General features: G+C 65.2%; 1 protein-coding gene across 1 annotated transcript; it reads left to right on the top strand.

The window, feature by feature from the left end:
• The first annotated feature begins 625 nt into the window (after window positions 1-625).
• ABHD4 (abhydrolase domain containing 4, N-acyl phospholipase B) lies at window positions 626-7,158 on the top strand. Its single transcript, XM_073308643.1, has 7 exons — window positions 626-708; window positions 1,896-1,984; window positions 2,581-2,956; window positions 4,819-4,973; window positions 5,178-5,289; window positions 5,778-5,964; window positions 6,251-7,158. Exons 1-7 carry the CDS (start codon window positions 686-688, stop codon window positions 6,338-6,340), a joined length of 1,032 nt encoding a protein of 343 aa, XP_073164744.1. The 5' UTR covers window positions 626-685; the 3' UTR covers window positions 6,341-7,158.
• Window positions 7,159-12,380: the final 5,222 nt, after the last annotated feature.

Raw genomic sequence — 12,380 nt, 5'->3', positions numbered from 1 at the left:
GCCCCGCTGACCGAACCCGGATCCCGCCAGCCCCCATTCATCCGCCGAAGCCCCGCCCCCGCCGAGATAGCCCCGCCCCCGAGGCTCGGCCCCGCCCCCGCCCCGCTGACCGAACCCGGATCCCGCCAGCCCCCATTCACCCGCCGAAGCCCCGCCCCCGCCGAGCTAGCCCCGCCCCCGCCGAGCTAGCCCCGCCCCCGCCCCGCTGACCGAACCCGGATCCCGCCAGCCCCCATTCACCCGCCGAAGCCCCGCCCCCGCCGAGCTAGCCCCGCCCCCGCCGTGCTAGCCCCGCCCCCGAGGCTCGGCCCCGCCCCCGCCCCGCTGACCGAACCCGGATCCCGCCAGCCCCCATTCACCCGCCGAAGCCCCGCCCCCGCCGAGCTAGCCCCGCCCCCGCCGAGCTAGCCCCGCCCCCGCCCCGCTGACCGAACCCGGATCCCGCCAGCCCCCATTCACCCGCCGAAGCCCCGCCCCCGCCGAGCTAGCCCCGCCCCCGCCGTGCTAGCCCCGCCCCCGAGGCTCGGCCCCGCCCCCGCCCCGCTGACCGAACCCGGATCCCGCCAGCCCCCATTCACCCGCCGAAGCCCCGCCCCCGCCGAGCTAGCCCCGCCCCCGCCGAGCTAGCCCCGCCCCCGGACTCCGCGCCCTGCTCAGCTGCGATGAGCTCAGCTGGGCGCCGGGTATGGCGGAGGATCTGGAAGACCCGTGAGTCTGCGCTACCCCCCGCCCCGCTTGTGGGGGGTCGCTGGGGTCCCTTTGCGGGGCGGGGGCCCTGTTCCCATGGCCCCTAAGCGCCCCGAGGACTTGGCTGCGCTGCGTCTTTGGGGGGGAGCCCCCCTGCGGCATGCCCGGGGTGGGGAGCTGGACCTGGGGGGCTGAGAAGCTGCAGGGCCGGGGGGGGAAGGGTTGTGAGGGCGGAGAGGGGTCTGGCAAAGGCAGGAGAGGAGCTGGAGGGAGTGAGGGGGGCAGGAGGGGGGCTATTGCGGGACTGGGCAGAGGAGGGGAAGGACGGCGGGCTCTTGGGGGCAGAGGGAGGGGGTTATTGGGGAGCGGGTGGGGGGATTTGGGGGGAAGAATGGAGGGGGTTATTGGAGGGCAGGGGATTGTTTGGCGATGGGGGAGAGAGGAGAGTGATCCTTGGGGGAGGGGGCTGGTGGGGGGGCAGGAAGAAGAGAATTATTTGGGGAGAAGGGGAGGGAGGAGGAGTCATTGGGGTAGGGGACTCTTGGCGGGGGGGGGGGGGTTATATGGAGTGAAGGGGGAGGGGACTGTTGGGAGGTGGGTCCAGAGGGGGGCAGCAGGAGGAGGTTATCTGGGGTAGGAAGGAGGGAAAGGGGGTTGATACATTCTGTCAGGTTGTCTGGGGGGGCAAACAGCTGAATCCTGGTGTCCCTGTGCCCCTCGGGGGGGGGGGGAGAGTCCCCTGGGTGTGTGTCCCCACCCCTGCCGGGAGAGGCAGCCAGCACCTGCTCCCCTGGGGAGTGACTCAGCACTATCCCTGCCCCAGAGCTCCTTGCCCCTAGCCATGGGGCAGCAACCCCTGAAAAGCCCCTGGGTGATGGGCGGGGGGATACACCAGGGGGCAGTGGGACCCTGTGAGAGGAGCTCTGGGACCCCGTGAGGGGCAGCTGGGACCCCAGTGAGAGAGGCAAAGTGGGTGATGGGGAGCCTCTGCCCCCCAGGACGGTGAGATGCTCCCCCAGCCTGGGGGGTGGGGAAGATACCTGGGTCCCTCTATGTGGGGGGGGGGGGTCAGTTGATGCCCTCATTTGGAGCCAGACCCCAATGGGTCATTAATGTGTTCCCCCTCCCACATTGCTCCCCTGTTCTGTCTGCCCTCCGGCCCCCCGCACTGTCTGTCTGTGGGGCTGTATGTCCACCCCCTGGCTCAGGCCCCAGGGTTGGCTCAGCGGCTGGCTCCCTGCCTGGCGCCCCACGTCCATGTCCCACCTGAAGAACGTGGAAGCCCGGATCCTGCAGTGTGAGTAGTGAAATTGGCGGGGGACCCAGCCTGGGGTGTATCCTTCATGGGGGACCTCTCTCCTGTGATCCATGGGGGGAGGGGGGTGTCCGTGGGCAGGGGGCTGGGTAGGGCTTGGGGGTGTATTTCCTGTGGGGGGTGGCTGGGGGCAAACATCAGCAGCTGAGTAAGGAGGCCATGGGGTAATCCCCCCATGGGGGCTGGGTCAGAGCCCCCCATGGTCACAGTTGGGGGGCCTGGGTGGAGGGGGGACTGGGTGGAGTGTATCAGGGAAGGGGGCCCAGGACCCCCTCTGGGGGGGGTCTGGGAGACCCAGGGGGTTAAGTACCCCCTATAGGTGTGCTAGCTGATCCAGGGGCTTGGGTAGGAGTCTCGGGAGTGTATCCCTCATGGGGGGCACTAGGGGACCCAGGGGCCAAGGAGAGGTGTGTGAGGGGCTGGGTCAGGGGCTGGGGTCCGGGCAGGGGGATACACCTCCTATGGGGGGGGCTGGGCTGTGGGGGCGATGGGTCAGGGCCTGGCGGCCAGGCTGGGCACGGGGACACCCCCTATGGGGGGCTGGCTCAGGGCCCCCCTGACTCCCCCTCTCCGTGCAGGCCTGCAGAGCCGGTTCGTGGGGCGGTACGTGACCCTGCCGGGCTGGGCGCGCATCTGGACCGTCTCGCTGTGCCCAGAGCAGGGTGGGGGGCGCACCCCCTTGGTCCTGGTGCATGGCTTCGGGGGCGGCGTGGGGCTGTGGGTGCTCAACCTGGACCGGCTTGGGACCCGGCGGCCCCTTCACGCCTTCGACCTGCTGGGCTTTGGGCGCAGCTCCCGGCCCGCCTTCCCCCGCGACGCCCAGGGCGCTGAGGCCGAATTCGTGCGCTCCATCGAGGGCTGGCGCCAGCAGATGGGCATCAGCGCCATGATCCTGCTGGGCCACAGCCTGGGCGGCTTCCTGGCGGCCTCCTACAGCCTGGCGTACCCCGAGAGGTGAGGGACCCCCTGACCCCCCATACCACCCTGCCCCCCAATCCTACAGCTTGGCGTACCCCGAGAGGTGAGGGCCCCCCCGGCCCCCCATACCGCCCTGCCCCCCGATCCTACAGCCCGGCGTACCCCGAGAGGTGAGGGCCCCCCCGGCCCCCCCATACCGCCCTGCCCCCGATCCTACAGCCCAGCGTACCCCGAGAGGTGAGGGCCCCCCCTGGTTCCCCATACCACCCTGCCCCCCGATCCTACAGCCCGGCGTACCCCGAGAGGTGAGGGACCCCCTGACCCCCCATACCACCCGGCCCCCCAATCCTACAGCTTGGCGAACCCCGAGAGGTGAGGGACCCCTCTGTCACGGAGTCCCCGGGCGATGCTCTGGAACTGCTCCCCATGAAGCCAGGCAGGACTCTGGGGGAGTCTCCTCTCTGGAAGCAGCCTGTCTGCAGGACACACAGCTCACCCGGCTTCCACCTTCCTGGGTCTGACCTCGGAGCATTCAGCCTCCTCTGCCCCTCTGTGCGCTTCCCACAGCCAGTCCGCCCAGGTGGGGTCCTGGGGGGGCCAGAGGGTCCTGCCCCACAGCTCCGCAGTCAGACGTGACTCTCAGCCAGCCAGTAAAACAGAAGGTTTATTAGATGACGGGAACATGGTCTAACACAGAGCTTGTAGGTGCAGAGAACAGGACCCCTCAGCTGGGTCCATTTTGGGGGGCAGTGAGCCAGACAACCACGTCTGCACTTCACTCCATGTCCCCAGTCAGACCCAAACTGAAACTCCCCCCAGCCCCCCCTCCTCTGGGCTTTGTCCCTTTCCCGGGCCAGGAGGTCACCCGATTCCTTTGTTCTCCAACCCTTTAGCTCTCACCTTGCAGGGGGGGGGAAGGGCCAGGCCATCAGTTGCCAGGAAACAGGGTGTCAGCCATTCTCTGTGTCCAGACCCCTGCACACCCCTGCCCTCTAGGGCTCTGCAATGATCATACACCCTTACCCCACCACCTAGATACTTAAGAACTGCCTAGGGGAAACTGAGGCACCCTCACACGATTCAGAGGAAACATTAAGAACAGTCCCACTTCGTCACACCCTCCAGCACCCCCATACCACCCTGCCCCCCGATCCTACAGCCCGGCATACCCCGAGAGGTGAGAGACCCCCAGGCCCCCCCATACTGCCCTGCCCGCCGATCCTACAGCCTGACTTACGCCAAGAGGTCAGGGCCCCCCCCCAGCCTCCCCATACCGCCCTGCCCCCCGATCCTACAGCCTGACGTACCCTGAGAGGGGAGGGACCACCCCAGCCCCCTCTACCTGCCCTCCCTGCCCCCCCCGATCCTGGGCACCCCCGCAGCCCAGCCCCCACTACCTGCCCTCCCCCATACCGCCCTGCCCGCCCCCTGATCCTATAGCCTGATGTACCCCGAGAGGTGAGGGACACCCCCCCCCAGCCCGCTGCCTGCCCTGGCCCGCCCCCACCTCGCTACCCACCCCCGTCTCTCCTCTACCCCTACTGCCTTGTCCCCGTTCAGCCCTTTTCTCCCCCGTCCACCCCCCTCCATCCCTGCCAGGGTCCCGCTGGGGCTCAGCCTAGGTGCCCCAGAGGGGTGAGACTCCCCCATGCCCAGGGGCTCAGAGGACAGAGGTGGGGGGCAGAGTTAAGGTTCCCCCTGGGGGGCAGGGTGTTGCTGTTCAGGTCCCATCTCCCCAAGGTGGGTTGGTGTTTGGGGGGTGGGGGTTGAGTCTGGGGCTGTCTCTGTCTGTGGGGTGGGGGGCTTTTCGGGGGGGGGCACTGTGAGTCGCCTTGTGGGGGTGTCCGTGCGTCCTTCTCTCACCTTTTCTGCTGCTGCCCCCACCCGGCCTGGCATAGGGTGAAGCACCTCATCCTGGTGGACCCCTGGGGCTTCCCCGTGCGCCCCACTGACCCCAACCAGATCCAGCCCCCCCCAACCTGGGTCAAGGCCATGGCCGCTGTCCTGGGGCGCTCCAACCCCCTGGCTGTGCTGAGAGTCGCCGGGCCCTGGGGTGAGTCACCAGAGGGCTAGGGGTAGGGGGGCAGGATGGGCTGGGGGGCAGGGGAGAAGGGCTGTGGAAGGGGAGGAATGGGGCTGGGGGATGTGAGTTATTTTGAGTGGTAACTAAGGGTAGGGGGTGGGACTGGGGGGCAGGAAAGTGAATCTCCGGGGCAGATCTGTAACAAGGTGTCTGTCTCCACATCCTTCTGTCCAGGTCCTGGCCTCGTCCAGCGCTTCCGTCCTGACTTCAAGCAGAAATTCGCGGAGTTCTTTGAGGATGACACTATCCCGGAGTACATCTACCACTGCAATGCCCAGACGCCCAGGTGAGGGGTGGGGCGCCCGGGAACCCCAGCCCCTTGGGGTCACCACCGTGCTCCCAGGCCTCAGGGGGGGAATGGGACCCAGGCATCCAGGATGCCAGTGCGGGGAGTTCACCCACAGGCCCCAGCACCAGGGAGAAGAGACTAGGAGGGGGAATGGGACCCAGGTGTCCGGGACAGCATCCCTAGGGACCCTGCAGTCCTGACAGATGCAGGGATGGGGAATGGGACCCAGGCATCCGGGATAGCACCCCTAGGGAGGGGGAATGGGGACCCGGGGGTGATCGTGGTGAAGGGTGGTTTGTGAGAGAGGCACGGACAGGGCGCAGGACCCAGGCGTCCGGGGGAGGGGGTGGGGTATTGGGAGGGAGGCACGGACAGGGCGCAGGACCCAGGCGTCCGGGGGAGGGGGTGGGGTATTGGGAGGGAGGCGCGGACAGGGCGTGGGACCCAGGCGTCCGGGCAGGGCTCACCCTCCCCCTGCGCCCCAGCGGCGAGACGGCGTTCAAGGCCATGACGCAGGTGCTGGGCTGGGCGCGCCGTCCCATGCTGGAACGGATCCACCTTCTCCCGCGGGAGCTGCCCATCACCCTGATCTATGGCGCCGAGTCCTGGATCGACACCAGCACCGGGCGCCGGGTGCGGGAGCTGCGGCCCGACAGCTACGTCCGGTACCTGGTACGAGGGAAGGGGGGCTGGGGCTGATGGGGTGGGTCTGTGCACCCCCTCGTATGGGGGGCAGGGACTTGGGGAGGGGGCAGTTGGGGGGAGCCAGGCCTAGAGGGGTGGGGAGGCCTGGGGCAGTTGCAGCGGGGGGGTGTTGCAGTGTAGATGTACCCTAAGGGGAATGGGGGGATTGGGGAGGAGTGGGAAGGGGAAATATGGCGGGATGCAGAAAGTGGGGGGGCAGACCTGTCTCCTGACCCCCATCTGTCTCCCTTCTCTCCCCCCCACCCCCTTCCAGGCCATCGCCGGCGCCTCCCACCACGTCTACGCCGACCAGCCTGCTGCCTTCAACGCGGCCGTGCAGGAGATCTGCGACTCCGTGGACTGACGGACGGAGGGTCTGACCCCCCCCCATCGCGGGGGTACGGCCCCCTGTGGCTCCCCAGAGCCCCCAGCCACCTAGGCTCCTTCACTGCCACTGAAGTCTCGGGGCGCCAGGAAGGGGGAGAGGCATCAAGATTGTGCTGATTAAGGGGTTTATTCCTCTATCTCCGGGGCTGATTCATTCCCCCCTTTCCCTTTGCTTCTCACTCTCTCGGGCTGTACCCTTCCCCTGTGCCAGGGGAGGGCCAGTCTTTGAGACGTCCCTCTGGCCCCAGGATGTGGGGGGAGACCGGGGGGTAGGGGACTGGGACACGGGGGGCTTTCCCCTCTAGGGGTGCTAGATTTGATCTGGCCTCAGGGCCAGGGACCGGCTCTCTGGGGAAATAGTCGGGGGGGGGGGGCCTTTTCATGGGGCTCCCCACCCCTGGCTGCCTGAATCTCCCTCTGCTCTGTGACCCTCCTGATGTGCCTTAGGCTGCTGAAGCCGGCTCTGGGGCGCGAGGGCCCCCGGTGGTGTGTGCACCGCACGGTTCTGAATGCACGTGGCCGGCAAGCGGCTGGGGGTGCGAGGCCCCAGCCTGTGCTGGACTGAACACCCCGGCGGCTGCCCACGCCCCAGCTCTGCCGTGGGCAGGGGACGCGACACTGAAGCACAAGGGATCTTCCCACGCTGGTGGCTGGCTGGGCCCGGGAGCGTCCGTCGAACGGTGCCACGTTCCGAACCCCTCGGCTCCTGCGGGCCGCCCTGGGCGCTTTGCCGCGGTGCCTTGCGCTGGACCCGCCCCTTTGTACCCAGTTTCTACCTTAATAAACAAAACGACACTGGAAAACTTTGCATGGAGTGCGGGGGGGTGCCGGGCTGCAGGGCGGGGGCTCAGCAGGGGTGGTCTCCCCTCAGTGCCGTGCCGTGGGGTGGGGGGCGGTCCCCCCTCGCTCAGCTCTGATGCCAGTGCCCCAGTCTGGTGCGGGGGGGTGCCGGGCTGCAGGGCGGGGGGCTCAGCAGGGGCCTGGCTCCCAACAGGGCGCCAAGGTGCACTGGACACAGGGCCCCTGTTCGAGCAGCCCGATGCCCCACCCCAGAGGCAGCTGCAGCGGGACTTTGTCTCTTCTTCCAGTCCCCCCTCTTTAAGACCCTTCTGTCTCAGCCAGCCCCTGCACTCGGCAGCCCCATGGGACCCCCTTGTGAGGTCGCCCCTCGCTGTCACAGTGGTGCCCCCTGGCAGCGAGGGCCTCCCAAGGCGCTGGCTGGAGACAGGAGCAGCCAGCATGGGGAGCCTGGTCTCCCCTGGGAAGAAGTCAAAGCGCGAGAGGATGGTGGCTGCTCCCCAGGAGCCGGAGATGGCAGTGGGGGGCTGGGCTCCGCGGAGCCGCTCCCCGAGGAGCAAATGTGCTGTGAGTTAGAGCCGAGGGTGTCTCCCAGCCGCTGGGCCAGGGCCGTGATTCACTGTGCTCCCCCGCAATTCAGTAGGGGAGCGGAGATGGGGGGCCCATCTCCAAGGGCTGTCTTGGTGGGGGTCCTCCAGCAGGTGAACGGTGCTGCAGCCATGTTGACTCCCAGGAGGCAGTGCCAGGCTGGTGCCAGCCAGGGATCAGGTCCCAGTGGCACAGAAAGCTAGTGGCCGGCGTGAGATCTGGGCCGCGTGGGGAATGAGGTCTCCAAAAAGGCCACTGGGCAGAGCTGTATAAATAAGGGACTTTTGGCTTTGGGGGCAGAACTGAAAAATCCCGGGGTGGCTGGCAGGGAACTGGCTCCATGGAACCAAAACCAGACGTTTCCCATTTGGTTGTTGCTGCATCGAAAACCTCCACTTGAAGTTAGAGTGGGCGGAAAGCTTTTGACTTGAAATAATCCCCCCCGCCCCCCCACGGTCTTGTTCCAATTTGGCCGTTTCGGGTGCCTTTTGCCTTTTTTTAAATTTGTTTCCTTGGCCAAGCTTGAAGCTGAAATGCCCTTTCGCATCGACATGAAACGCATCGGAGCGAAATGTCTGGATTCTCTTCGTTTGGTGTCCCCCTCCCCGTCTCCCCCCCCCCCCCCCGCCCCAAAATTGTGTGTTGAATTTGGTGCATACTTTCCATTTTAGGTGAAAAAACAGTTTAAAAAATCTTGCTCCTGCGACCTTTTCATGGAGCGAGACGGGCGGTTTCTGTCCAGGGACCGGCCCGGACCCTTCCACCCCTCGGCTTGCTCAGAAATAACCAAACCCGCCCACCGTTCCTGGGATGTGCCTCGGCTCCGCGGTCCTGCCCCTCTCATGTGCCCCAAGTATTTGCTCCTCTCTTTCAGCCTGACCCCGCTGCATGGCGCCCCCTGCTGAAGGGCCCTGGCCAGCTGGGCGCGCCCCTCTCAGCGCCCTCCTTGGGCAGAAGAAGCAGCCAGGGCAGAAGGGGGCTGCGGAGGCCTCCCAGCTCTGACCCCCTGCCGTTCTCCTCCATCATCCCGCAGGGCCTCCCCGGGGAGCCGGCGCAGGCTGGGTCGGAGCCCCCCGGCTCCTCCTCACCGGGGTGGTGCTGGAGCTGCACTGGGAGAGCCCCCTCCGGGGCAGGGGGCCGTCAGGGTAGCCCCGAAGGGGACGGGAGCAGCTGGGGGCTGAGAGAGGGCGTCTTACCCTGGGTCCATGCTGGGAGAAGAGGCCAAAGTGCAATAAAGAGACTCCCAGATGACACAGTTCACAGGCTGCGGCTGGGTGTGGGGTGAGGCCAGGGGGCTCCAGGGTGGACGGTTCATGGGAGGGGGGCCCTAGGGGGTACTGGGCTGCAGGGAGCGGGGCGGGGGGTGCTCTCCCCTAGCTGTCACTGCTGGCCCCATTGCGGGGCTAGGGGGTGCTATGCTACAGGGAGTGGGGCTCACTAGGGGGTGCTCTCCCCAGAGCTGACCCTAATGCCCCCGTGCAGAGCTGGGGGGCACTGCGCTACAGGGAGCGGGGCAGGGGGCTCAGAAAGGGGTGCTCAGGCAGGGCTGACCCCAGCAAGGCACCAGGGGGTGCTGGGCTGCAGGGAGCGGCGTGGGGGGCTCAGCAGGGGGCGCTCTCCCCCGGCTGTCAGAGCTGCCCCTAATGCCCCAGTGCAGCACTAGGGGGCACTGGGCTGCAGGGAGCGGGGTATGTGGGGCTCAGCTGGGGGTGCCGACTCCAATGCCCGGCCTGCAGGGCAGGTCTCTGCCTGGGGCGTCCATCCTTCTGCTGCCGAGACCTGGTCTCCTTCCTTAGCGTCTGCTGCCCTCCTGTGGCCCCTCCCAGCGGGGTGCCCCCCTTGCCCGCTGCTGCTCCTGAATAATCCTAGAAACATCCCGGCCAGTCCCCGGGGCTGCGGCAGGACCAAGTAACCCGAGACCAGCCCTGATGCGTGTTTGTCCCCCCGTTCTTAAAAACCTCCCAGGACCGGGACTCTCACGACCTCCCTTGGGAGCCGGTTCCGGAGCGTCGCTCCCCTGAGCGTTCGAAAGGGTGGCGTCCTAATTTCGAACCTCTCCTCTCTCTCCAGGGCGATGTGTGCCAGGACCAGGCAGTCTGCAGCCCCAGCCCCTCTGGGCTCGCTGCGTCAGTTCTGACTGGACAATAATTGCTGGAGCCCCGGCCCCTCTTTCCTTGCAGCGCTGGGTAGCTCCCTTGTGGCTGACTAAGCCCATCACGTCTTGTCCCACCGCCAGCGGATTTGGAGAACAATTGACCCCCCAGCCTCTCTAGAACAGCCCTTCCCATATCTGAGCCCCTCTGTCGTCTTTTTGGCAGACGAGGGCCCAGTTCTTTTAACCTCTCCTCAGAGGTTGGGTTTTCTAAACCTTTGATCGGTTGGGTTGCTCTCCTCTGGGGCCTGGCTTTGGTGCAGTATCCAGCTGGGGCCTCCTCAAAGCTGACTAGGGCTGGACCATCGGCTCCCGAGACTTACATTGTTCCAACCCCTGAATAATATTCGCCTTTTCGGCGACTGCATCGTGTTCTCCCAGGGCTCCTCCATCCCAGACCAGTGGGTTGCCTCCTTGTCTGGCTCTGGGCTGCCCTGGGGTGTGGGGAGCATTAGGGGGTCCCATAGGGGATTGTCAGGAGCGGTGGGGCAGAAGTAGGCAAGGGGAGGAATGGAGGGTGTCCAGGTCTGAGGGAGATGGGACAGAGTCCTGGGAGCTAGACTGGGGGGGGGGAGAGATCCCGGAGAGGGATAAGGGTGTGGGGTGGGACCCAAGGAGACTTGATGAGAGCTAGGCAGATCTGGCTGGGGATGCAGTGGGATAAATTGGGGCCCATCTGGGATCTGGCTGGTAGCCTGGGGGGATCATTTGGGGCTCTGGTGAGGGTCCGCTGAGATCACTCTGGATCTGGCTGAGATCTCCCTCTGTGAGGCTGTCGGCCTCTTGTGAGGTCACGGCTGGACTCTGAGGTCACAATTTCCCCCTCTCGTGCGGTGCTCCCAGGCGCGGAGCGGGTGCATGGGGATGGGGAGTGGCGCCTCCCTGCAGCTGATCTCCGCGCCAGGGGGAGCCTGCAGCCGGTGCGAGGCTGCGGAGAGACGGTGGCTCTTTGGGTGCTGCGGGCCCGGCGGCTGCGCAGTGAGTGACGGCGCAGGGAGTGGATGGGGGGACACAGGCCTGGCAAGAGAAATCTGGACCCCAGTACTTCGTGTCCGTTCCCATCTCACTTTCTTTGCACTGATGTTTGGGGGGCTCCCCTGAGCTTGGGGTCCTGTGTCACGGAGTCCCTGGGCGATGCTCTGGAACTGCTCCCCATGAAGCCAGGCAGGACTCTGGGGGAGTCTCCTCTCTGGAAGCAGCCTGTCTGCAGGACACACAGCTCACCCGGCTTCCACCTTCCTGGGTCTGACCTCGGAGCCTCCAGCCTCCTCTGCCCCTGACTGCGCTTCCCACAGCGAGTCCGCTCAGGCGGGGCTCCTGGGGAAGCCAGAGGGTCCTGCCCCCCAACTGCGCAGTCAGACGTGACTCTCAGCCAGCCAGTAAAACAGAGGGTTTATTAGACGACAGGAACATGGTCTAACACAGAGCTTGTAGGTGCAGAGAACGGGACCCCTCAGCTGGGTCCATTTTGGGGGGCAGTGAGCCAGACAACCACGTCTGCCCTTCACTCCATGTCCCAGCCAGCCCCAAACTGAAACTCCTTCCAGCCCCTCCTCCTCTGGGCTTTGTCCCTTTCCCGGGCCAGGAGGTCACCTGATTCCTTTGTTCTCCAACCCTTCAGCTCTCACCTTGCAGGGGGGGGGAAGGGCCCAGACCATCAGTTGCCAGGAAACAGGGTGTCGGCCATTCTCTGTGTTCAGACCCCTGCACACACCTGCCCTCTAGGGCTCTGCAAGGATCATACACCCTTACCCCACCCCCTAGATACTTAAGAACTGCCTAGGGGAAACTGAGGCACCCCCACACGATTCAGAGGAAACATTAAGAACAGTCCCACTTCGTCACACCCTGTTACAATTATCCCCCCGATCAGCTCTGCTTGTCCCCCGCGCAATCCGTGTACAACGCACAGCATGTGTGAGACGCTCACTGACACGCAAACTGGCTGGGAAAACTGCTTCCATCCAGGGAGCGTTTTCCAGACAGACTGAGTTTCCCACCGCAAATCCCGCAAATTGGAATCCTCAGAAATGCCCCCCAACAATTTTGTTTTGGGGGGTGTCCATAATACCTGGGGAGGAGGGAGGGTCCTACTTTTGCATGTTCATGTCAGCGCTGCAAGGGGTGCATGCATCCTGAAAATCACCCCGACACGTGGTACATAATTTATAGCCAGCCCCTGGGGTCAACAGAAAGGTTTCACTTTGGCGGTGGCGATTTTTAAATTTTATTTTTACTCGAATTTCACTCCAATATCCAAATGAAAAGTTGTTCCTAGAACCAGGGGGAAAAAAACAGATTCTTTTTGGTTTGAAAATGTCAAAACAACTTCAAAGCTTTTTTCGGTTGAAAAATTCATCGAAACTGTCCTTTCCCAGCCCAAAGGTTTGGTTTCAATGAATGGGCGTTCATCTGTTTAAAAAAAAAAAAATTGGTCAAAATTCCTGACCAGAACATGGATGGGCAGATGGGTCACCTG

The sequence above is a fragment of the Lepidochelys kempii genome, chromosome 13 (assembly GCF_965140265.1).
Source record: "Lepidochelys kempii isolate rLepKem1 chromosome 13, rLepKem1.hap2, whole genome shotgun sequence".
Classification (NCBI taxonomy): domain Eukaryota; kingdom Metazoa; phylum Chordata; order Testudines; family Cheloniidae; genus Lepidochelys; species Lepidochelys kempii.
This window is presented reverse-complemented; position numbering and strand designations above follow the sequence as displayed.